This window comes from Carettochelys insculpta, chromosome 24 (genome assembly GCF_033958435.1).
Source record: "Carettochelys insculpta isolate YL-2023 chromosome 24, ASM3395843v1, whole genome shotgun sequence".
NCBI lineage: Eukaryota > Metazoa > Chordata > Testudines > Carettochelyidae > Carettochelys > Carettochelys insculpta.
In genome coordinates, this window is record NC_134160.1 from 20,186,567 (window position 1) to 20,212,004 (window position 25,438).

At 45.5% G+C, this 25,438-nt stretch overlaps 1 protein-coding gene across 2 annotated transcripts in view; it reads right to left on the reverse strand.

Moving 5' to 3' along the window:
* RLF (RLF zinc finger) overlaps nt 1-25,438 on the reverse strand; it is a 110,174-nt gene that overhangs the window by 21,022 nt on the left and 63,714 nt on the right. For both annotated transcript variants that reach the window (XM_074976497.1, XM_074976501.1), the window contains exons 5-6: nt 24,116-24,318; nt 9,593-9,729 (exon numbers count right to left, since the gene is read on the reverse strand). In XM_074976497.1, coding sequence (XP_074832598.1) covers nt 9,593-9,729; nt 24,116-24,318 — 340 coding nt within the window. The remainder of the gene's footprint in view (nt 1-9,592; nt 9,730-24,115; nt 24,319-25,438) is intronic.

Below are 25,438 nucleotides of genomic sequence, written 5' to 3' on the forward strand. Positions count from 1 at the left end.
AACACCAGGATGTAGCATTTAACTCCGTTTGTGTATTCAGGCCTATATTCTTGGCTCCAGCTAACATTAAGTACCCTGGATCTGTGCAGAGCAGATTCAATTTTGACTTCTAAAGCCTGTTTCAGAGGGCTAAAAACAGAAGAAACCTATGGCATAGAAGGTTCTTACCTCTACACCGAGAGAAAGAGGCTCATCAGAGCAGAGCTCTTCCATACTGATGAGCCATCAATGCTGGAAAGCAGCCTCATGCTACCTCCAGCGATGAAAGTATTTTAAAGAATCTTTGCCTTGTTACCTCTTTGGCACTGTTTGAACCATCTGAACTCTCCCCAACCTCTAATGCCAAGCCTCCTAAAGACAGCAGGAGATCTCTTTCCCTGATCTGACGCATAAGGTTGGAAGCATGTTTCAAACTCCCCCAGTACTGAATGTGTTTATTCACAGAAAGCAGGAACTACATACATTCAAGAACAAAACAAACTGTGTTGCTAATCCAGATTCACCAATGCCACAAGCCCCTTCAGCCTATTTTTGTGCCATTGGCTATCTCCAGATATTATCTTTGAGGCGAAGATAATTCCCTGTACTGGTGCTATCTTATTACCAATCAGCTCCATTCAGAGAACACCTTTTTTGGTTGGCAGAGTAGTATATTTTATTGGAACTACTTCTTCTGGTTATCAAGACATCAATTCAAATGTACACAGAGCTCAGAAGTCTCTCACAAACCAACAAAAGCTGGTTCAATAAAAGGTATTCTTAAGCACAAATGCTCTCTCTTTTTAATATCTGATCAAGTGAGTGGCAAACTCATCTTCCCCTTTGACAAGTGCATCCTCAAGCATGCTAGGGTAAATGCCCAATTCTATACACTCTATTTCCAAGAAACACAGGTAAACACCTCAATATTTTAAAGGTATATTTTCAGCATCCCAGCCTGAAACGTGACTGCTTGTGCTGCTGAGTCCTTGCATTCCGCCCTCTGATAAAGATAATTTGGGGGACACATTAGGTACCTGGACAGCTAATCGTAACGCTAAAAAGGCATGTAATCAATTCAACTTCTGCGGAAAAAAATACCAGCCATTACTTCAGTAGCTCCATTACAAGTAAAAGACTACATTTATTATTTTCTGCATAAGCATGTGGTGACACCTACTCAAAGCAGGATTGAAAGGTTAGTGGCCTCAGGCACATAATTTCAATACGACTGTTGACTTTCCCAGTGAGATAATCTGTGAATTCTTGGATTTATGCAGAAGAATCTCCCTTTGTTTACAAGTCTTTTCACCTCAGACTGACAATATGCTTGGAGACAGGCACTAAATTCAAAAGTTTATTGTTTGGAACCATTAAAATCACCTCATATTTTTTCATTTCAGACTACAGCAGGAATACTTGTTATCCCAATAGTCTTACTGCTAAACAGCTATGCCTCCTGCCCAATAGTCTATTTGTACACTAAATTATATATATTGGTTAAGCCAAAAATTTGACGATGAATCTAAGCATCTAGAACCAATTAGGTTCTCTTTTAACTTCTGTTTAGTTATGGGCAGTTTCTCTCAACAGCTTGTGGGGTTATTTTACTTGTGGAGTATATATTGTCTTTGAGTAGTTACACAGTGTAATTCTATCCCACTTCAAGCTTCCTCTCAAACAACTTCACCCACCACCTTTAACTGATCACTCTCACAAAACAGTAATGAACATGATGGAATCCCTTGTTGGCACTCAGAACAGAAGAGTTTTCAGAAGACTATCCTAGACACTTCATTGCAAAGAGACTCCAGGCTCAAGAAGCTGTATATTTTTGAGAAGTTCAAATTTCAGGTAACTGCCCAGTCTTCCACCAATTTCTCAGTTTCCAAACAGAACTAGTTTGAAGCTACTGAACTGAAAAATGACTATTTCCATGTCAGCATCAGTTGGTCCCATTAAACATGTCAGACTGTACTAGCAATACACATTTCTTGGCTTCTTCTCTCTGCTCAGCACCCAAATTCAAGTAGGTAAGTGTGGATGACACTCGTATGAGACCAGGAATTTATGTCTAGCTATATTCTGGTCAAGTCTCTTATTCAATAATGGTCTGAGTCTTTGACATTTTGGAACTTGCAACTTCTTTCAAAATGCAGGCCTTTTATTTAACAGAAAGAAGCCAAATCCAAGCATTTCATTCCTTTTTGCAGTTCTGGACTCTGTTTACATGAAAAAGAGATCCTGTCACTGAAGATGCTGCCCAGTGAGCAAACTAGCATTTGGTGAGTGAGTTTGTTTGACTGCTTAAATATAAAATTCTGATTCCAAGTGATTTCAGTTTCAGTTACTATGGTAGCTGGGACTGTATGCCTGGGAGGGTTGGAACCTTATAGAGAAGTTACTCACCGTAGTAACAATGGTTCTTCGAGATGTGTCCCCGTGGGTGCTCCACGATAGGTGTCGGGCTCGCCCCGGCGCCGCAGATCAGATCTTTCCAGCAGTTTCTGCCGGACCGCACATGTGCCAGCGCATGCTGCTCCCATGCGCGCTCCTGGCCACATGTGCGATCCGGTCCCCGCCAGTTCCTTGACCAACCGCCTCGGATGCTCCTGAAAAACACTAAACAGAGATCCGAAGCAGGGAGGATGGGCGGGTGGTGGAGCACCCACGGGGACACATCTCGAAGAACCATTGTTACTACGGTGAGTAACTTCTCTTTCCTCCTCGAGTGTCCCCGTGGGTGCTCCACGATAGGCGACTACCCAGCAGTAACCCAAGATAGGAGGTGGGTAATCGGGTTATGTGCAGCTTGCTCCCGAAAGGACCGCTGTCGAGAGGCGGGTATCCTCTTGGAATACCCGGTGTAGGGCATAATGCTTGGCGAAGGTGTCACAGGATGACCAGGTCGCCGCTCTGCAAATGTCTTTTAGCGCGATGCCCTTGAAAAAGGCTGTTGATGCCACCACCGCCCGGGTGGAATGAGCCCTAGGCAGGGCCAGTAAAGGAGTCTTTCGAAGTTCGTAGCACATCTTTATGCAGGACACAATGTGCTTCGAGACTCTCTGTGAAGAGAGACCCTCTCCTTTTCACCTGGGAGCGAGAGAGACTAAGAGTCTGTCTGTTTTCCGGAAGGACTTAGTTCTGTCTATGTAGAAGGCCAACGCCCTCCTCACGTCCAGGAGGTGCAGGCGTGCCTCCTTGCTGGAGCTATGAGGCTTCGGGTAAAACGAGGGTAAAACTATAGGTTCATTAAGATGGAACTCTGAAGAAACTTTCGAAAAAAGGCTGAGTGCAGCCGTAAGGTTACCGCCTCCTTTGAGGCTACGGTGCAGGGCGGCGTTGCCATAACTGCTGTGAGCTCACTCACCCTCCGAGCTGATGTGATTGCAAGAAGGAAGGTTGTCTTTATCGTAAGGAGACGGAGGGAAACCGTGGCTAAGGGTTCAAACGGTGGTCCCGTTAGCGCACTGAGCACCAGGTCCAAGCTCCACGATGGTGGAAGCGGTTTCCGAGGGGGGTATAGGTTTACTAGCCCCTTCAGGAACCTGGTAACAATAGGATGGGCAAATACCGTGGGACATTCCTCTTCATGCTGAAAAGCCGATATAGCGGCAAGATGGACCTTCAACGAGGAGAGGGAGAGCCCGCCTCTCTTGAGGTCCAGTAAGTATTCTAGTATGACAGGTATAGGCACTTCAAGGGGAGCTAACTGCTTGGTGGAACACCATGCAGTGAATCGAGTCCTTTTCTGTTTGTAGGTCTTCCTGGTGGAGATCCTTCGGCTACTTTCCAGGACTTGTTGTACTCCCTCCGTACACGTACTTTCTAGGGAGCTGAGCCATGGATTATCCATGCTTGTAGTCGCAGGCCTCGGGGCTGTGGATGCACTATGGACCCCTGGGCCTGCATGAGCAGGTCCGGCGCTACCGGAAGGGGAAGCGGTGGACGATCCGACATGCGGAGAAGCAAGGGGAACCATTGCTGTTGATCCCATGTGGGGACCACTAGGATCATGCGGGCGCTCTCCCTCCTGGCTTTCTGCAGGACCTTGTGGATGAGCACCATGGGGGGGAACGCGTAAAGCAGCGGGCCCTTCCACGAAATCGCGAACGTGTCCCCCAAGGACCCCCACCCCAGTCCTGCCCTGGAGCAGTATTGGGGGCACTTCTTGTTGTGCTGAGTGGCAAACAGGTCTATCTGGGGAAACCCCCATGCATGAAAAATCGGTCGTAGCAGATTGGAGTGGATCTGCCACTCGTGTGTGAGTGCGAAGTGCCTGCTCAGCTGGTCTGCCTTCACGTTGTGAGCACCTGGTAAGTACGAGGCTTTCAACGTTATATTGTTGGCGATGCACCAGTTCCACAGCCGGATTGCTTCCGCACATAAGGCACAGGATCGAGCTCCGGCTTGTCGATTTATATAGAACATGGTGGAGATATTGTCTGTATTGATCCCGACTACCTTGCCTTGTATGTGGTCTTGAAAGTGTTTGCAGGCGTTGAACACCGCTCTGAGCTCCAGTATATTTATATGCAGTGACTGTTCCGCAGGGGGACCACAGTCGTTGCGTCACCTTTCTGCCAATATGTGCTCCCCACCCTATGTGGGAGGCATCGGTGATGAGAAAAATAAAGATTTGTGGTTGGTGAAAGGGTACCCCTGTTAGCATGTTCTTGGGGTTTACCCACCATTGCAGGGATCTGCGCACCTCTGTCATGGGCGACACCACCCTGCGGACGGTATAGGATGCTGGCTTGTAAACGCTCGCCAGCCAATGTTGTAGGTTGCGCATATGCAATCTGGCGTTCTGTACCATGAACACTGCCGCTGCCATGTGGCCAAGCAGCTGCAAGCACGTTACAACCAGCACCGTGGGGCTGTATGTAATGACTTGTACCAGGGAACCGATGGCGCGAAAGTGAGCGTCAGGTAGATAAACCCTTGCTGTGATAGAATTTATGCGTGCCCCTATGAACTCTATGTCCTGTGTGGGGTCGATCTTTGACTTCGCAAGGTTGATGACCAGGCCCAGCGAAGAAAACTTGTTTGCTGTTACGCGTATCATGCGTAGTACCTCCGCCTCCGAGGCCCCTTTCAGTAGGCAGTCGTCCAGATATGGGAACGTAAATACCCCCTGTCTGTGCAGGTAGGCTGACACCACTGCCAGGGTCTTGGTAAAGACTCTGGGGGCCGAGGAGAGGCCAAACGGCAGAACCTTGTATTGGAAATGCTCTTTGCCGACCATAAACCGGAGAAAACGTCTGTGAGCCGGGTGGATCGTTATACGAAAATACGCATCTTGTAAGTCGAGGGCTGCAAACCAATCTCTATCGTCCAGTGCCGTGAGTATAGAGGCGACTGTGATCATCTGAAAGCGTTGTTTGCGCAAGTACCAGCTGAGGCCTCGAAGATCTAAGATGGGCCTCCAGCCTCCTGTTTTCTTCTCTGTGAGGAAGTATCGAATAAAACCCTTTCCCCTGGAGTCGCTCTGGCACTCTTTCCACCGCCCCTATAAGCATCAGGTGGTCCACCTCGCGCTTGAGTTTCGCCTCGTGGGAGGCATCCCTGAGATGAGGCCTGTGCGGAGGTCTTGGCGGTGGGAGCACCTGAAAGGGGATCACATAACCCGTGGCTATGATCTCTAGTACCCACTTGTCTGTGGTGATCTTTTCCCATTGTGAATGGAACGGTTGGGGGCAATGATGGAACATTAATTGTGGATGACATTGCGCGATGGTAGTAATAGTGCAGCCCTCGACCTGTCCGTCAAACTTGTTGCCTTTGGGCCTACCCCGAGGACGTACAGCCTTGTTGGGAACGTTGCCTAGGAGTTCTATACTGTTGTTGCTGTTGATGCCGCCCTTGGCTGTAGCCCCATTGGTACTGAGCACGCTGAGGTCGGTACGGGTATCGCCTTTGTTGAGGGTAATACTTTTTCTTTCTGTATGGAGGGGTATAAATAACCAGGGTTCTGAGTGTGGCTCTTGAGTCTTTACTGGAATGAAGGACCGAATCAGTTGACTCTGCAAACAACTTCTGCGTGTCGAAAGGGAGATCAACAATTTTTGCCTGCAGATCCCTCGGGATACCCGATGTCTGGAGCCAGGATTCCCTGCGCATGACCACTGCCGTAGTCGTTGAGCGTGCCGCCGTGTCTGCTACGTCCAGGGAGATCTGGACTCCCGTCCTTGAAGCTGCATAGCCCTCTTGCACGATGGCCTTCAGCACCGGCTTCTTATCTCCTGGAAGTGAATCCATGAGAGAAGTAAGCCCGGAGAAATTGTCGAAATTGTGGTTCGCTAGATGTGCTGCATAATTAGCCACTCTCAGCAGCAGGGTGGAGGAGGAGTACACCTTTCTGCCAAATAGCTCTAGCTTCTTGGCATCTCTATCCGTTCCCCCCGCTTTGTACTGGGAAGTCTTCGATCTCCGCTGAGACGATTCTACCACCAGAGAATTTGGTTGTGGGTGACTAAACAGGAACTCCATGCCCTTCGCCGGGACGAAGTATTTCTTATCCGCCCTCTTGTTTATAGGTGGAGCGGAAGCCGGGGTCTGCCATATGGTAGTAGCAGACTCCATGATTGCTTCGTCGAGCGGGATAGCGATTTTGGACGAGGCCGGAGGCCTCAGGTTTTTGAGGAGCTTGTGGTGCTTCTCCTGCACCTCTGCTGTTTGGAGGCCTTGCGTGAAAGCCACCCTTTTAAACAGTTCCTGAAACTGTTTGAGGTCATCCGGGGGGGGCAACATCCTCGGGGGCCGTAGCCTCGTCAGGGGAGGACAAGGAGGAACCACTAGGGTAGACCTCCCTTGAACTCTCAGGGTCCTGCTGCCGCTGGTACACCCTCTCACTAGAGGCTTGTGAGGGAAAACCTCGGGGTTCCAAAATCAGCTCCCCTTGAGACAGCTGTGTGTCCGTCCCCGTCCATGAGTGCCCGCGGGGGTACTGGGTGGTCGAGGGGGACCTGCCCCTGGGTGTATGCCTGTGGTGTCTATGCCCAGCGTGATAAGGATGACCGTGGCAGCACGGGCATGGTTCCTGGGATGGAGACCTGGACCACTCTCGAGGTGCACACCCCCAATGTCTGGGGGAGCGAGATCATCTGGATGACTGAGACAATGGTGAAACTGGTTTGTGGTAGTACTCCAGAGGGTCAAATCCCAGAAAAGGCGAGGGTGGCCCGAGCCATGGGGACGCTGGTTGGAGGAATGGAGAAGGAGGCTCTGGGTAGGCTGGGGGAGACCCATGTCTCCTGGTTGGTGTACGCAGCATCAGGGGAGGACTTGTTGAGAGCAGCCCTGTCCAGAGAAGGGCTGCGGCGCCGGGTTTTCGCTGCTGCCTTTCCCCTCCCCTGCGGGGCTGGCTCCGCCCCTCCCCGTGCCGGGGATCTCAGCCTCGCTGTCGGTGCCGTGCTCGGCACGCTCATCTGCGGTGCCGCGCGGGTGGTCTCCTCCGGTGCCTGCAGGCTACGTGCCTGTTGGCCCTGCACCGTTGGTGCCGTGGGGGTCTGTGCCACTTGCGGCGGTGCCGCTGGTTCTGGCGCTTGCCTGGCCGCCGCTCTGAATGCGTGGGCCGGCTGCTTAGTAATCGGAGGCTCAGTCTCTGCCACGTGGGCTGCTGCGCTGCCGCTTGCTTGTGACTGCGGCTGGGGGCTGTGTGCTACGCCCGTCCCGCTCGCTGTGACCGCCGGCAGGGATCGGGCTGGAGACAGCTGCCCCCGTTTCTGCGCTGAGGGGGTGAGGGACACCGCCTTCCTTTTATGGAGCCCTGTGGGTCCCTCCGGTTGAGGCCTCTCCGGCACGTCTGGCTGGAGGGCCTTATCAAACAGCAGCATTTTCAGCTGCATTTCTCTATCCTTTCTGGCTCTGGATGTGAGCTTTGCACAGAAGGAGCATTTCTGGGTGACGTGTGATTCCCCCAGGCACCTAATACATTGACTGTGCCCATCAAAGGCTGGCATAGCTTCGCGGCACGACTCACACTTCTTGAATCCTGAAGAGGACATTGTGGTGAGTCTTTGAGCTGTTAATAGGGTACTTAGCACCTTCTCTGTGCCTGTTCCCCTCTCACGGACTCCAGCCTGCCGCAGCAGGAGGCCTACTGGCCTTCACGTCCCCAGGTTGCCTCCGCTCCTCCTTCTCGTTACTAAGACTTTCTACTTATATATTATTTTTTTTTTTTTTGCAATAAAGAAACAAACAAACAATTTAACTAAGAACTCTGAAAAGAAACTCAAACTCTGAAAAACTCTAAATACGCTGACTCTGGACTCAGCCTGAGCAGATTCCATCTGCAGCCGATGGCGGTTAAGAAGGAACTGGCGGGGACCAGATCGCGCACGTGGCCGGGAGCGCGCAGGGGAGCAGCGCGTGCCAGCGCATGCGCGGTCTGGCAGAAACTGCTGGAAAGATCCGATCTGCGGCACCGGGGCAAGCCCGACACCTATCGTGGAGCACCCACGGGGACACTCAAGGAAGAACCCTTGTTCCCTTGATTGCCGTTGATCAGCTTCAGAATCAGCCTTCCCCTGGGTGACCAATGAGGGGCAGGCCTGACCTAGATTTGCAAGCTTCAAAAAGCCAGAGTTGGAGCGACCAGGGAAGCAAACTGGATAGGGGCCGCAAAAAGGGGAATTTTAACAGGGAGCTTGATAAAGGGAGTGTGACAGAGGGGGATCCACTGTGAATAGGAAGACCCCCCCAACATCTCTGCCAGCACTGCTTCTGTCTCCTCCATCTGCACCAGTAGTCAGACAGACCTCCTGACCCGGGATGCCTACACCCAGACTCTGGGGTGGATTTGCAGGGACTGTGACTTGCAATTCCCACTTACTGAAGTCCAGGCTGCAGGGACCATCCCTTGTGGAAGGTGTCTTTTAATGGAATCTCCCAGGAAGCAGGTGTGAGAGCTAGAGGAGAGAGGCTAACCTAAGGAATATCCATATCCATAAATAATTCCTGGACTGTATTCAAGTGGAGACAACTGAGGTTAAAATAGCTGTCCCACCACAAAAGAGTACTGACATGCTTTCAGTGGAAGAGATGGCTTGGGGACAGGGGAAGACATTGGCAGCTGGTCACTTCTGGCAGCAGGCTGTGCTCCACTCCTGTTCCCACCATGGTAATGGGAAAGCATTATGCCGTTTTGGATACCGGAAAGACAGGAGATAAGGAATCAACCTACAACAGAAGCAGAGATGCCTTGTACCCCCAAGGCTGGGAGGTGTGCTGCCACCACTATGAGGAAGAAACGTAGGGTAGTCATGGTTGGAGACTCTCTTCTGAGGGGGACGGAGGCACCCATCTTTCATGCTGACTTGTCATCCCAGGAGGTATCCTGCCTGCCAGGAGCCCACATCCAAGACATTGTCAAGGATTATCCAGCCTACTGACTACTACCCCACGCTACTCATCCATGTTGGCACAAATGATACTGCAAGGTGTAACCTTGAGCAGATCAAGCGTGACTACAGGGCTCTGGGAGTATGGGTGAATGAGTTAGGGGCATGAATGGTGTTCTCCTCAATTCTTCCTGTCAAAGGTAGGGGCCCAGGCACACATGCGTGCATCCTGGAGGTGAATGCCTGACTGCGAAGATACTACTACTTACCAAGAGCAATACACAGTTGCAGTTTGAAGTTGCTGAGTAAGGTAGGTTGTACAAAGAATAAATGCAGTGTTATCTTGCCCCTCAGATTCCAAATTACATATGATCTCCAGTACTTCTTTGCAGTCCACTTTAGCAATCTAACAAAAACAAAGTCATCGGTTCAAAAAGTATACAGAGCTTCTTCAGTGTCTCCCCCCCTACAATCTTCTAAATAATGTAAACTGACATATTGTATATATAACAGTTAATTTTTCTGGTTGCAAATATTCCTAGCTTCTGTTAAACATTTGAAATTCAACGTTTAAAAAAAAACATGGTTAATATCTCCGTTAGAAAGCCTGTCTCATAACCTTTTTTATTCTCGTGTTCAATGGTCATCTGTTTATCCCTCCCCAGATTTTATATTTTAATTTTCTTCTACAGACTTTTGGAAAGAGGCTCTTTGCTCCACTACTGCCAGAAGGTTTAAGCTAAAGTACCATTTCACTAGTTTATATTGTATACTAGGATCAGACGGCAACAATGTAAATTCAACTAACTGTGTAGTCAAATGTTTAAAGTTGACCACTAGTAACATAACTTCAATTGGGTCAATAAAATTAGCCTTCTGACACAAATACTATAGAGTCATACAAATGCAAGACTGGAGGGGTCCTTGAAAAGTCATCTAGTCCACTTCCCTGCACTCAAGGGAGGACTATGCAATAACTCAACACCCGTCAGTAAAAGTCATCTAAGCTGTTCTTAAAAATCTCCAATGACAGAGATTCCACAAACTTCCTAAGCAATTTATTCCAGTGCTACACCTCCATGACAATCAGAAAGCTCTTCCTAATGTCCACTTTAAACTTCCTTTGCTGCAATTTAAGTTCATTGCATTCTGCTTTATCCTCAGAAGTTAACAAGAACAATTGTCCTCCATCCTCCTTGTAAACAACCTTTTATGTACTTGAAAAATGTGTCATGTTCCCCTCCCTCCTGGGTGTTCCCCAGACTAAACAAACCCAGTTTTTTCAACCATTTCTGATAGGTTATGTTTCCTAGTCCTTTTTGTTGCTCTTCTCTGGGATCTCTCCAATTTGTCCTCATCTTTCCTAAAATGTGGCACCCAAAACTGGACACAGTACTGTGATGTCTTAGCAGCACAGAGTAGAGCAGAAAAATTACTTCTCATGTCTTGCTTACAAACACTCCTGCTGATACATCCCAAAATGTTTGCTTGTTATCTACAATAATATTGCACGATCACAGTTCAGCTTGTGATGCAGTATCTTCCACAAATACCTTTTAAAATACTCCCTTCTAGACAGTCATTTCGCATTTTGTGTGTGTGCAATGTATGAAATAATCTGGATTTGCCCTTACTGAATTTCATCCTATTTGCTTCAATTGATTTGTCCAGACTATTCTGAATTTTTTATCCAAACCTCCAAAGCATTCCCTACTTGGTACGGTACACAAGCTTTTTACAAGTACTCTTTCTGCCATTATGTAAATCTGTGATGAAGATATTAAACAAAATGGACCCAAGCCCATTCCCTGTGGGACCCCACTCAATACACCTGTCCAGTTTGACTGTGAACCATCATGGAGATGAACGGAGAAAAATTCAGAACTTTTTCTTCTTTTCTCTTCTGCAGACTTGGGAAGACAGAACCACTTGGTTCAAATTACAGGTTTTCTTCATAACTATGAGGACTAGAAATGTAAGATGTGACTAAAAATTAACTGATTCACAATAAAACTGCATATTTTTAGAAAATATATTCTTTTTAATACCAAAACTGCAAAGTCAACCCAAATTTTGGGGGTCATGTGGCATTCCAGCTTTCTTTGCTAGGATAACAAGCCTTGTGGATAAGAGAGAAGCGGTTCATGTGGTATACCTAGACTTTAGTAAGGCATTTGTTACGGTCTCATGATATTCTTATCAATAAACTAGGCAAATACAACTTAGATGGGGCTACTATGAGGTGGGTGCAAAACTGGCTGGATAACCATACCCAGAGAGTAGTTCTTAATGGTTCTCAATCCCGCTGGAAAGGTATAAGAAGTGGGGTTCTGTCTGTATTGGGAGCAGTTCTGTTCAATATCTTCATCAACGATTTAGATACTGGCAGACAGTACACTTATTAAGTTTGCAGACGATACCAAGCTAGGAGGAGTTGCAACTGCTTTGGAGAACAGGGCCAAAATTCAAAATAATCTGGACAAATTGGAGACATGGTCTGAAGTAAAGAGGGTGAAGTTTAATAAAGACACATGCAAAGTGCTCTACTTAGAAACGAACCATCAGTTTCACATATACAGAATGGGAAGCAACTGTCTAGGAAAGAGATCTGGCAGAAAGGGATCTAGGGGTTATAGTGGACCACAAGTTAAATATGAGTCAATGTTGCCAAAAAAGCAAACATGATTCTGGGATGCATTAGCAGGTGTGCTGTGAACAAGACACGAGAAGTCATTCTTCCGCTCTATTTTGTGCTGGTTAGGCCCCAGTTGGAGTATTGTGTCCAGTTCTGGGCACCGCATTTCAAGAAAGATGTGGAAAAATTGGAAAGGGTCCAGAAAAGAGCAACAAGAATGATCAAAGGTCTAGAGAACACGACTTATGAAGAAAGGCTGAAAGAATTGGGCTTGTTCAGTTTGGAAAAAAAGATTCGGGAGGGACATGATAGTGGTCTTCAGGTATCTGAAAGGGCATCATTAGGAAGAAGGAGAAAACTTGTTCTTCTTGGCCTCTGAGGATAGAACAAGAAACAATGGGCTTAAACTGCAGCAAGGGAGGTTTAGGTTGGACATTAGGAAAAAGTTCCTAACTGTCAGGGTGGTAAAATACTGGAATAAATTGCCTAGGGAGGTTGTGGACTCTCCATCTCTGAAGATATTTAAGAACAGGTTAGATAAGTGTCTATCAGGGATGGCCTAGAAAGTGCTTGTTCCTGCCATGAGGGCAGGGGGCTGGACACGATGACCTCCCAAAGTCCCTTCCAGTCCTAGCATTCTATGATTCTATCTTTTGAGTGGCCACTGGAAATAAAGGTTTGTACTGCAAAGTAATGCTAGTATGGTAAACAAGCTGTATCTCTAAAAAACAGGATTCACTGGTCCCACAACATCCATGATCCAGCAGGAGAACCCTGGCCTAGAGCCCTTACGGCGGCAGTGGAGCCATGGTTGGGACTGGAACTGGGACTGCAGCCATAACTGCAGAAGGAGCCCACAACAGCAGCATTATGACCAGAGCCACGAAGTCAGAGAGCTGCAGCCAGAGCAGGAGCTACAATGCTATTATGGCCAGCCCAAAGCTCTGAGGAGCAAGGTTGCATCTGGGGCCAGCACCTGTGGCAAGCAGCAGCAGGGCTGAGCCAGTGCCACTGGCACTAGGGCTGGTGGCAGCTGGAAGCATCCAGGCCAGGACTGGAATCAGAATGGATTTGGGCTGGGGGCCAGTAGCAGAGGACCTCCCCCAAACCAGCAAATCTCCTCATTCAGGACCAGTCATGTCCCATAGGTGCTGGACCTGGAAGGTCCAACCTGTATCTCCAAATACTAGTTCAGTCTGACCCACAGTTATTAACCTAAAAATTACTTAATTTTGTGATTTGGGCAAGAGATATAATACATGCAAATACATGTAAGGATTTGTGAAACTGTTTGCACAGAATGCTACAGAACAGACCACACACACGCTACCATTCTCCTAATCCTACCCCAATATGAAATTTACCATCTCAATTGAGCATTACAACAACAATTATGATCCTTTATAGTAATAAGGAAGCAGTAATTAGATAATCCCATGTAATATCTATAGATAATCATATTCCACTGCAATCTACTTTTTGTTTACATTCTGACCCCAATTCTCTTCCTATTGCAGTTACTTCGTTCCACTCAGGACTTCAGCAAGACTACTTATACTTAAATGACACAAGAGGAACTGAAAGCGTATTAAAAAGTTTACACCAGTGATATTTCCCAAAGTGGGGAGAGCCTGAAGAACTAGACAACAATATGTGGAAGAGGTACAAGTTAATATAGGCAAACTCTTTAAAAACAAATGGCAGGGGTGAGACGAAGTGAAAACAAAACATTTTTTTGAAAGTTCAGGCAGCACTGCCCTATGATTTGGCTCGACTGTTGCTCTTTCCAGAGTTCCTCTGAAAGACAGATTCATAAAGAAGCACCAGAAGAAGGGGCCTGGGATGGTAGGAAGAGAACTATTCCACAGTTAAGACAACTAAGTACTCCAGTGAAGAAATGGATTCTGGATTTGCTATGTGTTATTGGCCTTGTTTACACTACAAAACCTTTCCTGTTATATCTATTTCAGAAGAGCCCTTAGAGAAGACCAAGTATTAGATGAAGGGAAATTTTTCTGTCAGAATCATACCACCAGCTCCACAGATATGCTGACAGAAGTAAAGCCTACAATAAGAGTTTTGCAATCATAGCTATGTCAACTAACAAGTGTGGTTTTCACTACTCTGCACAACATAGCTAAGGCAATTAAAACTTTGCACTATTCCAGGCTCAAACGCTTCATGGAGGATCTCTAACAGTTCCTCTGTTGGGATGGCTAAATTGAGACCAGGAGGCTTTGATCTATGTAAATGGTAAAAACTCAAACACAGAGCTGAACCTGAAGTCAATGGAAGCTGTGCTGTATATGTTCAAATTACTATGAAGAGAAAAAAGTTAACAGGCTTAATATAAAATACCATAAGGCGACCTCAAAAAAAAAAAAAAGGAATTAAAAAAATGTATCAATCTTCTGAAAACCAGGAAACCCAGAATTAACTATGCAAAACTTAATACTCTTCTTCCACAGCTATGCTCCAATGTGCCCTAAACTACACAGTCCATTTAACATTTTTAAAAGACACCAAGAGGAAAAGAGAAAATGGCTACCCATGCCACCCTTCCTCTAATCCCCTGGAGCTGACAGTACACAATATTATTTGGATACTTCAGCTGCAGTGTGTCAAGTATATCTACGCTAAATGGCAGAGGCAGTAGCTGAGGCTGTTTGATACAGGTGTGTTTATGGTAGGAGGCCACGTGGATTATTATGAAGTATGAGGCAGTGCTGTGATTTATAGGAGAGCTAAATTCTCCAACTTCTTTTTCATAAGGAAAGGGATGGCATGCATGCGTAACTTCAAGAAGCAGTGGACAGTTATTTTTATTCAGAATTCTGTTGGTTGTATCAATAGCAGGACATAATGCTGTTTCTATAAATGATATTGCCAGCAGTAAGGTGCAGTAAGAGGATTCTAACTGTTTAATGCTGATTAAGTGAAAGTGAGATAGTACCCTGTGAATAAGCATGGGATGTAAAACACTGTGAAGTGGTTCTTTAACTGTATGCACTTAGTATTCTTTCCACAGAGTGGGCTAAGTGTGTGAGCGTATGGCAGAAGCCACTGTGAGAATGTACTATGTGCAAATTGTGGTGTTTCTCAAAGAGGGTAGGATAAAGGCAGTGTATGCTAAATTTCTGTTGTTCTTTCTCCTTCAATATTGTTAGCTGGAATCAACATGAATGGATTGTAAAAGCAGGCTCTTCTGTATACATTTCAGTAACTTGGGCTGGCAAGATAAATGTATATGTGGTGTCAGAGAATGTTGCTAACTCCATATAGCAGGAAGTCAGAGAAATCCTGAAAAATCACTACATGTTTCTGTGTAACCTACAAAAATGAGTATTTCCCAGAGATTCAATAAGTGTCCAGCTCACAGGAAGGGAATCTCTCCCCCCTTAAGGAGTGAAGGGCACCCAGTACAATGTCTAAGTGAGAGCGGAGCGATGGTCAGGGTCTCTGATGGAGTATCCCTAGGCACCACTGAACTGGAATACAGGTTTGACCTCCGAGGTCTGGCATCCTAGGGAACTGAGTTGTTTCCCCAGGATTTTGCTGCTTCCTGCCACCTGGCTGCAACACCCCAGCCAGCTTCCTCCCTCAAGACCTAAGGGGGAGCATAGAGAGGCCATCCACCATATCAAGCAGCAACTCCAGAGCAGGTGCCCTGAAGATCAATGTATCCTGGTGCCTCTGTCCAGGCCTCACCTAGTTTGTTGGGGTTGCTGTCTCAAGTTTTGACACTATCTCCTATCTGCTCAAGTCTTAGCTCAGGGCAGACGGCCATCAGCAGGGTCTTTTTATTTTTTCTTATTTTTTCTATTTTTAGGAAGACCATGGGATAGTACGATAATGTGACTTGGAAATTGGCAGCTTATATTCTCTAAATATCCTTGTAATCCACATTCAGAGTCACTAGATTTCTCACTGGTTGCTTTAAATTTGCCATGCTGGCAATACTGGAATAGTAGTGGACTTCTGAGTGCCAGAGCTGACGAATACCACGGACTCCTTGTGCCAAAAACCCACTTTTACCTCACCTACCACTCACTCAATTTGTCCTCCTTTCCATACCCCTCTCCCCAGCTCCCTACCTTCCCTGTATTTCCTCACTCTTCTCCTCCCAGGAAGCATTCACATGTCTAATTCCCCCTCACCCCCAAATTCCTGTCCACCCTTCCACCCCCCCATCAAAAACACATTAAGGAAGTTTGCTCAAATTTCTTTCCTCCTTCCAAGCTCTCATACTCGAAACCAAGCATTTAAGAGCAGCAAATTACACACCTTGGACTTCAGGAACCTGATGCACAAAATCCCCGGGATGCTACCATGAAAGAGAAAGGAGTCCATGAAAACTGACAGTATTTTAAGGAAGCCCTATGGAAGGCGCAGAAAGAAACGGTACCGATGAGCAGCAAGAGAAGTAAATATGGTAGGAGACCAGACTGGCTTAATGGTGAAATCCTTGGAAAATTTAGGCACAAAAAGGGAGCTTACAAAAAGTGGAAACTGGGACAGACGTCTAAGGAGGGGTATAAACGTATAGCTCGAGAATGTAGGGCAGTTATCAGGAAGGCGAAAGCTCAACTGGAAATGCGACTTGCGAGGAATGTGAAGGATAAGAAAAGTTTCTCCAGGAATGTTAACAAGAAGGTGGTGATCAGAGAGTGCGTGGGACCCCTACTGGATGAGGGAGGTAACCCAGTGACAGATGATGTAGGGAAAGCTGAAGTACTTAATGCTTTCTTTGCCTCTGTCTTCATGGACAAAAGACAGCTCCTGGACTAATGCGATAAGTGATGCATTGTGGGATGAAGGTGGACAGACTTTGGTGGGGAAAGAACAGGTTAGGAACTATCTAAAAAGGCTAAATGTACATAAATCGATGGGCCCGGATCTAATTCATCCCAGGGTTCTGAGGGAGTTGGCAGTTATCTTTGAAAAGTCATGGAGATCAGGAGAGATCCCGGATGATTGGCAAAAGGCAAACATAGTGCCCATCTTTAAAAAAAGGGAAGAAGGATGGTCCAGGGAACTATAAGCCAGTTAGTCTTACATCAGTCCCTGGAAAAATCATGGAGGGGCTCCTCAAGGAAGTCATTTTGAGGCACTTGGAGGAGGGGAGAGTGATCAGGAATAGTCAGCATGGATTCATGAAGGGCAAGTCATGTCTGACCATTCTGATTAGTTTCTACGATGAGGTAACTGGCACTATGGATAGGGGGAAGAAAAAGAAAAAAAAAAAATCAATGGATGCGATTTATCTTGACTTTAGCAAAGCTTTTGATACGGCCTCCCCCAATATTCTTATCGGCAAGTTAAAGGAATGTGGATTGGATATATGGATGGTAGGATGGATAGAATGCTGCCTAGAAGGTTGGGCCCACAGGTCTCTTCCAGCTCTACTGTTCTATGATTCTATGATTTCAATCCAAAAGATTAATTCAGTAATACGTGAAAAGAAGTTACTCACTTCATTTTCTAATGATGGTTCTTCAAGATGTGTTCCCCCATTGGTAGTCCATAGTAGATGGTGGGCTCACCAAGCATGGGGACTTTTCCACAGCAGTACTGAGTGGAGCTGTGCATCTGCTGATCCAGCACATGCCTTTCACACCACTAGGTAGCACGTGCAGGACCACCTTCTCCTCAGTTGCTTTTTGATGCCCTAACTACAGCTACTGCAGTGAGTAGAGAGGAGGCATGTGGGACGTGGAGCACCCATGGGGTCACATTGTTAAAACATGAAGTGAGTAATTTCTCTCTCTCTTTCGACTGCTGTCCCCATGGGTGCACCATAGTAGAGAGCTGCAAAGCAATGCCTCCCTAGTTAGATGGTGGGTTCTGATTTGATACATCTATTGTGGACAGTATTCCTTGACTTACTGCCATACTTCTGTCTGAATGGACCTGCAATGCATACTGAGCCATGAACATGTGACTAGAGGACCATCTGTCTACCCAACAAATGTCCTGTAAGGCCATTCCCTTTGGAAAGGCTATGGATGTTGCTACCAAACTTGTGAAGTGTGCCCTCAGAAACACTGGTAATTACTTGTTTCAGATGGAGTAGCAGTTTACGATGCATGTCGATACGAGCCTTAATATATGTTGTGCAGCGGCAGTTAGTAAGGCAAATAGGATGTTAGGAATTATTAAAAAAGGGATCGATAATAAGACAAAAGATATCATACTTCCCCTATATAAAACTATGGTATGCCCACATCTTGAGTACTGTGTGCAGATGTGGTCTCCTCACCTCAAAAAAGATATATTGGCATTAGAAAAGGTTCAGAAAAGGGCAACTAAGATGATTAGGGGCTTGGAACGGGTCCCATATGGGGAGAGGCTAGAGAGACTGGGACTTTTCAGTTTGGAAAAGAGGCGATTGAGGGGTGATATGATAGAGGTATATAAAATCATGAATGGTGTGGAGAAAGTGAATATAGAAAAATTATTTACCTTTTCCCATAATACAAGAACTAGGGGACACCAAATGAAATTGATGGGTAGTAGGTTCAAAACTAATAAAAGGACATTTTTCTTCACACAGCGCACAGTCAACCTGTGGAACTCCTTGCCCGAGGAGGCTGTGAAGGCCAGGACTCTATTAGGGTTTAAAAAAGAGCTTGATAAATTTTTGCAGGTTAGGTCCATAAATGGCTATTAGCCAGAGATAAAGTATGGTGCCCTAGCCTTCAGAACAAGGGCAGGAGATGGATGGCAAGAGATAAATCACTTGATCATTGTCTTCTGTTCTCCTTCTCTGAGGCACCTGGCATTGGCCACCATCGGCAGATGGGATGCTGGGCTGGATGGACCTTTGGTCTGACCCAGTACGGCCGTTCTTATGGGCTGACAGCAGCAGTCCCTTTGATCTTTCTGTGATGGACAAGAATAACCTCTGATTTTCTGAAGGATCGCGTTCTATCTATGTAGGACAGCCCCCCTTCAGACATCCAGAATGTGCAGTTTGGCCTCCACCATGGATGCATGCGATTTAGGGTAGAAGGTAGGTAGAATTAAAGGTTCATTAATATGGAATTGAGAGCACACTTTCGGTAGGAATACAGAACGTGGCCATAGTACAACTTTGTTCTTGAGGAAGACTATATAGTGGGTAATTGGTCAGGGCTGCTCTGCTCTATTGCTCACTCTTTGAGTTAATGCTATTGCTACTAGAAACAATGTTTTCATTGTCAGCATGGCCAAAGAGCACATAGCCACTGATTCAAAAGGTGATCCCATGAGTGTGCGAAAGACCAGTTCCAAGTCCCAAGCTGGGGATATGGGCCTACGAAGGGGCATGATGTTTCATGGGCCTTTCCAGAATCTCTTTGTGATTGGGTGACTGAACACCTAGAAGCCTTCCACAGGTGGGTGGAAGGCTGAGATTGCTGAAAGGATGTGAAGTGAGGACAGTGATAGATAAGCCTTTTTTAGGTAAAGGATGTAATCAAGGATTGTGTGCAGTGGGTCTTCTGTAGGTTGTCTGCCCCTTTCAGAACAGGAACAGAATCAGCTCCTCCTGGACAGGTAAGCTTTTCAAGTTGTTTCTTATCTACTGTGTAAGAGCACTTCTCTTACTATTCATAAACCTGAATTACCCACCAGGAGAATTAAAAAAACAAAATCGACAGGGCCAGATGAATACCCAGAGACCAGCTACTCCAAGATCGGCCCAAAAAAGCCAAGAACAGAACACCACTGGTCATCACCTACAGCCCGCAACTCAGACCACTGCAACGAATTATTAAAGACCTACAACCTATTCTTAATCAGGATGCTACACTCCAGAAGGCCCTGGGTGACATGCCTGTTCTCTCCTACAGACAACCTCCCAACCTCAAGGAGGATCCTCACTAACAGCCACAGTCTATACCCCAGGAACACCAGTCCTGGAATCTTTCCCCGCAACAAAGCCCGCTGCCAGCTTTGTCCACGTATCTTCTCTGGAAATACCATCACTGGACCTAACCAGGTTACTCACAGAATCACGGGCACTTTCTCATGTTCCTCTACTAACATCATATATGCCATCACGTGCCAACAATGCCCAGATGCTTTGTATATTGGACAGACTTCTAACTCCCTTAGACAAAGGGTCAACGGGCACAAAACAGACATCAAAACACTCCAGTTCCACAAACCAGTTAGTCAACATTTTAATGGAATGGGGCATTCTGTCAATGACCTAAAGGTATGTGTGTTACTGAACAAGAATTATCGCTCCGTTTTGGAAAGAGAAGTGGACGAGCTGACTTTTATATTCAAATTCAGCACATTAACACATGGTTTAAATCATGATGGGAACTTTCTGAGTCACTATAGGGGCTCATCTGCATACTTGGCTCAGTCTAATTCTTGACTTTCCCCCCCACCCCTCCACTCTCTGATTTGCTCACCTTGATTATCTTTTTCTGATTTGTCCTCCTTGCTTACTGTTTTTGGTTCTCTGTGTCTTAAATATTGAGTCTGTTCTGGTCTGGCTATGGTCTGAAGAAGTAGGTCTGTCCCACGAAAGCTCACCTAATAAACTTACTTTGCTAGTCTTTAAAGTGCTACTTGACTGCTTTTTGTTTTGATAGTGTATAGACTAGCATGGCTTACTCTCTGTTACTACTTCCCTTACTTGCTAGGTGTAGTGACGTGTGCTCTGATATCCAAAGAAAAACCAGGCCATCAGATGGAGGGTATGCAGTCTGGGGTGAAGCATGGAACTGGTGTTATGGGAGAGTAGGTCCGGATGACTGGGATGCAGGTAAGGAGGGCGACGAGATACGTGACAGTAAAGGAAACCAATCTGTTTGGGCCACACTGAAGCAATGAGGATGGTTCGTGCTCCATCTGTCTGGATTTTCCTGAGAACCCTGGTGACCAGAGGAATAGGTGGAAAAGAATAGAAGAGGTGGGTACTCCAGAACAGGAGAAAGGCATCCCCGAGGGACTTGTTCCCCTCACCTGCCCTCGAGCCATACCAACTGGATTTGGAATTCTCCTGTGTTGCAAAGAGGTCAAGAGCCAGCCAATCCCACATCTGGAAGAGGGTTCCGGGGTCAACTTGGCTATGTTTACCAGGAACCTCAGGGATTGCAGAAGCTGTTTCATGCAGTGGACTATGGCTCTGGTAATGTCTTGAGCTGGTCCCTGAAGGATGCAGTCATCGAGGTATGAGAATAGGGTAATACCTTCCTATCTGAGGTGTGCAGCTACTGGGACTAGGACCTTGTTGAACACAGTGGGGGCAGTTAAAAGCCCGAATGACAGGACTCTGTATTGGTAGTGCTGTGCTAAGACAGCAAAGCACAGAAACTGTCTGTGAGCAGGGTGAATAGTGACGTGGAATTAAGTATCTTGGAAGTCAAGGGCTGTGAACCAGTCCCCTTCATCTAGTGTAGGAATTACACAAGATAGCACGGTCATCTCAAATTGCTGCTTGGCAATGTATTTGTTCAACCGCCATAGGTCTAGAATGGGTCTCCAGCCCTGTTTTCTTTTGCATTAAAAAGTTGTTTGAGTAAAACCGCTTCCCTTGGTACTGTTTTGGAAGGTCTATGGATCCGATTTGCAAGAGGTGAAGCAATCTAAGGTGTAGAAAGTTCTCGTGGGAGGGGTCCCTGAAGAGGGATGTGTGGACGGATTGTTGGGAGGATGAAGAGTAAAGGTATAGTGCATCCCTGGGCGATGATATCTATCACCCATCTGTCCCTGGTTATCAGCATCCACTGATGGTAAAAGGAACATAGGTAGTGGTAAAGTATCTGATCGCTGTGCACTGGCAAGTGCAGGAGGTTCAACAAGCTGTCCACCAAAACTTCAAACCTAACGTTTTGAAGCTGGTGGAAAAGCAGAGCAGTTTTTTAGAGCTTTGCGCTTCTGAACTCTTGGTTTGTTGGCATTATACTGGTATGGTTTGAAGGAATGTCTTGAAAAATATTGGTGCTTGTACTGTTGGTATGGGGAGAATCTTTTTTTCCAAAATGGGGAAGAGTATATCCCCAAGGTACGCAAAGTAGTTCTTGTATCCTTGCTAGAATGTAAGATTTCATTTGTATTTGCTGCAAATAGTTTCACCTTGTCAAATTTCAGATCTTCACCCTTTGCTTGGAGCTCTTTTGGAACGCCTGCTGCCTGGAGCCATGACAATCTTCGCATGGTAATCGTTGTTGCCATGGCTGGCTGCTGTATCAGCCAAATCCAAAGCCATCTGCAATGATGTTTTTGTTGTAATGTGCCCTTCCTGAACTACAGATTTCAGGATGGATCATTTGTACTCAGGCAGGTAAGGTATTAATTCAGAGAGCTTGGAATAATTATCGAAACCATGATTGGCTAGCAGCACCAAATAGTTGACTATTCAGAGTTGGAGGGTAGCAGATGAGTATACCTTCCTACCGAGTAACTCTAGGCACTTGTGCTTTCTTATCAGCAAGGGTGTTTTTGCACATCGAAGACTTTGCTCTATGATTGGCAGCATCTATTATTATTAAGGAGTTAAGTTGTGGGTTTGGAAATAAGTCCACGTTCTTCACAGGAACAAAGTATTTTCTCTCTGCCTGCTTGCTGGTTGGTGTGGTTGTGTCAGGGCTTTTCCAGCCATTGTCTACTGCCTCCAGTACAGCCTCATCTAGATGTAGGGCTACTCTTGCAGTAGTAAGGGGCTATACATTCTTTAAAGTTTGTGTTGTTTTTCAGGGATTTCTGTCAATATGATCTGTTGACTGATTACCAGTCTCCTAAACAGATCCTGGAATTGCTTCAGATCACCAGGAGGAGTCAGGTAAATGAGCAAAAGAGCTTCCCCATGGGAGATGGCCAAATCAGTCATTGGCAAGTCTGGGGGAAGTCATGATTCAGTATCAATAGGCAGGTGTATATCATACAAGTCCCTCTCCCTCACACTGTGGATAGAAGATGATAAAACAGGATATGACTGATGTTGTCTAACAGTGGAGTGTGCTTGTGAATGACCCCTAGGTGGGACTGATATAGCAGCAGGGCGATGGTTGTAATCGAGACCTGGAATAATACAATTCGTGGGAGTAATAATGACGATGACGGTCATAGTGGCAGAATGCTGCTCACGTAGCACTTAGGGACGAATGATGTGAAGAAAAGGTGCTTCTACAAATTGACTGAAGAGCTAGGGCTCTGGTTCCCTGCAGGAACCCTGTTTGTTTTAGCACTAGCTTTCCACAGTGCCGCGGGTGTCTGCTGCTTTTGCTAAAAGTTATGCATCTGTTCCCCCAGTGCTGGGGGAGAACATGGTACTGCACGTTATTCAGGCACTGATACCAGTTGTGACTCTACTGGTGCCTACCGCATGGGCGGTATGGCAGCTCCCTGAGTCTGCCAGTGCCATCAATGCTTCAGCAGCAGCTGACGCCACAGGTATTAAAGCTGCTTTCAAAGCAGACTGGCTGTTAGATTTTGAAGAAACAACAGGGTTCGGCTTAGCTTGAATGTCTGAAGTGAGCAGCTTGTCCCCTATGCCCATTCTAGATAAGAAGCGTATGAGGGACACTTTTGACTGGGCCTGAGTCCCCAACGGCAACGGGGATGCATCCCTGACAGGAGGAGCGCTTCCAGCAGATGGCAGTTCTGAATGCAGCTGCATGGCTTTATTGAAGAGGAAGATTTTCAATCTTAGTTCCCTGTTCTTTCTCGTTCTCACTGTTAGGCTTTTACAGTCAGAGCAGCACTGCGGGATATGTGCCTCTCCAAGGCAATGGATGCAATCGGAGTATCTGTTGGAAGGAGGCATTTCAAACAGTTTTTGAAGCCTGCAAGTGCCATATTTTTTCCTTAGTACTGTTTAGTTTACAGCTGTTGTATTTTCAATCTGTATCTTTCCTCTTCTCTCTCAATTTTTTTTTAAAAGGGGCACTTTATTTAAAAAAAAAAAAAAAGGTTGTGAAACACTGACCTAGCACACTCAAGCCTTTTTTGCACTGTTTAGTATGTTTAGAAGACCATACTATCAGATCATATATGATGTGTGTGTCTATCTGTAGCAATAACATTAAATTCACTTTCATATTACAGCCTGATATCTTTATATATTAGTTTTTCTTTAGAAACTCTACAACTTTATTATTAGGCAAATTTCTTTAGAAATGCACTTGATAGAAACATCACATAGCCTATGATTACTAACCTCTTTAATAGAGTCTTCATTAGGCAGCATAGAGCACAAACATGTGATGTAGGCTTGGCGAAAAGATGATACATTTGAAATTTCTGGTGAATCTGCACACAATTTTGACAAGATAGTAGCTTGTGGAATGCAGTTTGATTTCATCAAGTGTTTTATTCGCAACTGCAGAAAAGAAGGCCCTTCTTGTGTAATCAATTTATTGGCTAGGAAAAGAGAAAAAAAAACTTTGAAAAGACACACCAAATTTACATTTGGCACTTAAAAATTGTTTCATTGCATTCACAGTACTTTGCTTTTGTAGCAAACAGGCTGAGAGCTGGTTAACAATTAGATAAGAGACAGCAAACATTTGGTACAGTAGAAATGGACGGTAACAAATAAGTTGTGCCGTTATTTCATACAAATCAGCACACTAAGACCCAGTCTACACTTACCAGGAAATTTAGGCAGCAGGGATCCATCTCCTGGGGGATGATTTAGTGGGTATAGTAAAGATCTACTACTTCAACCACAGATCACACGCCTATGTAATTTTTTACATAAATGGACACATTAAATTTGATCAGGACAACCAAGCTACAAAAAAAAAAAAATCTGGCAATTGGGTTTGTCTACCTATACTTTTCCTGTACTTTAAAGCTGGGTAAGTTTAATATATTATATCATTTCTACATTACCTGGCCATTAGTAGAAAACTAAGCATATCAAAACAGTACACTAAACATTGTGTTCAGCCAAAATAAAAACATGCTTTATTAAATATGTCCAAAATATTATTATAACAACTACCACACATTAAAAAAGTATTAAAGTCCTTCACTAAAATTAATTCTGTAAGAAGGACAGCACTACTAGACTTGAAACAGGAAATACTTCATGAAAGTTTTATGGCTTGTGTTATGCAAGATGTAAACGGAATTATCCCAGTGGTCCCTTCTGACCTTCCATTCTATGAAACCATGAAAAGCATTCTAAATATACAAAACTCCAGGATCTTAAAAATATTCACATTCTAGCCTAAGCCAGCTTTGGTATTCAAACCCCAATATCTCTCAATGAGATAGTTAATATTATCTTATCAACCCCAATAACTAAAAAAGCCAAGAAATTTTAAAAGCAACATTTTGTGTTCTTCTAGAACTTCTGGAGTTGAAGCAATTTTTATTCCAGCTTGAAAAGTATGTGGTTTAAAACTTTACACTTCGTTTCTCTGGTTTTGTGAATAAAAAGGTCATCTAATCTGAAGAAATTTGGTACTGGCTTTTATTTCTAGCTTCAGAAAGATGTACCAAATTATGCTTTCATAATTTCATTAAATCCAAA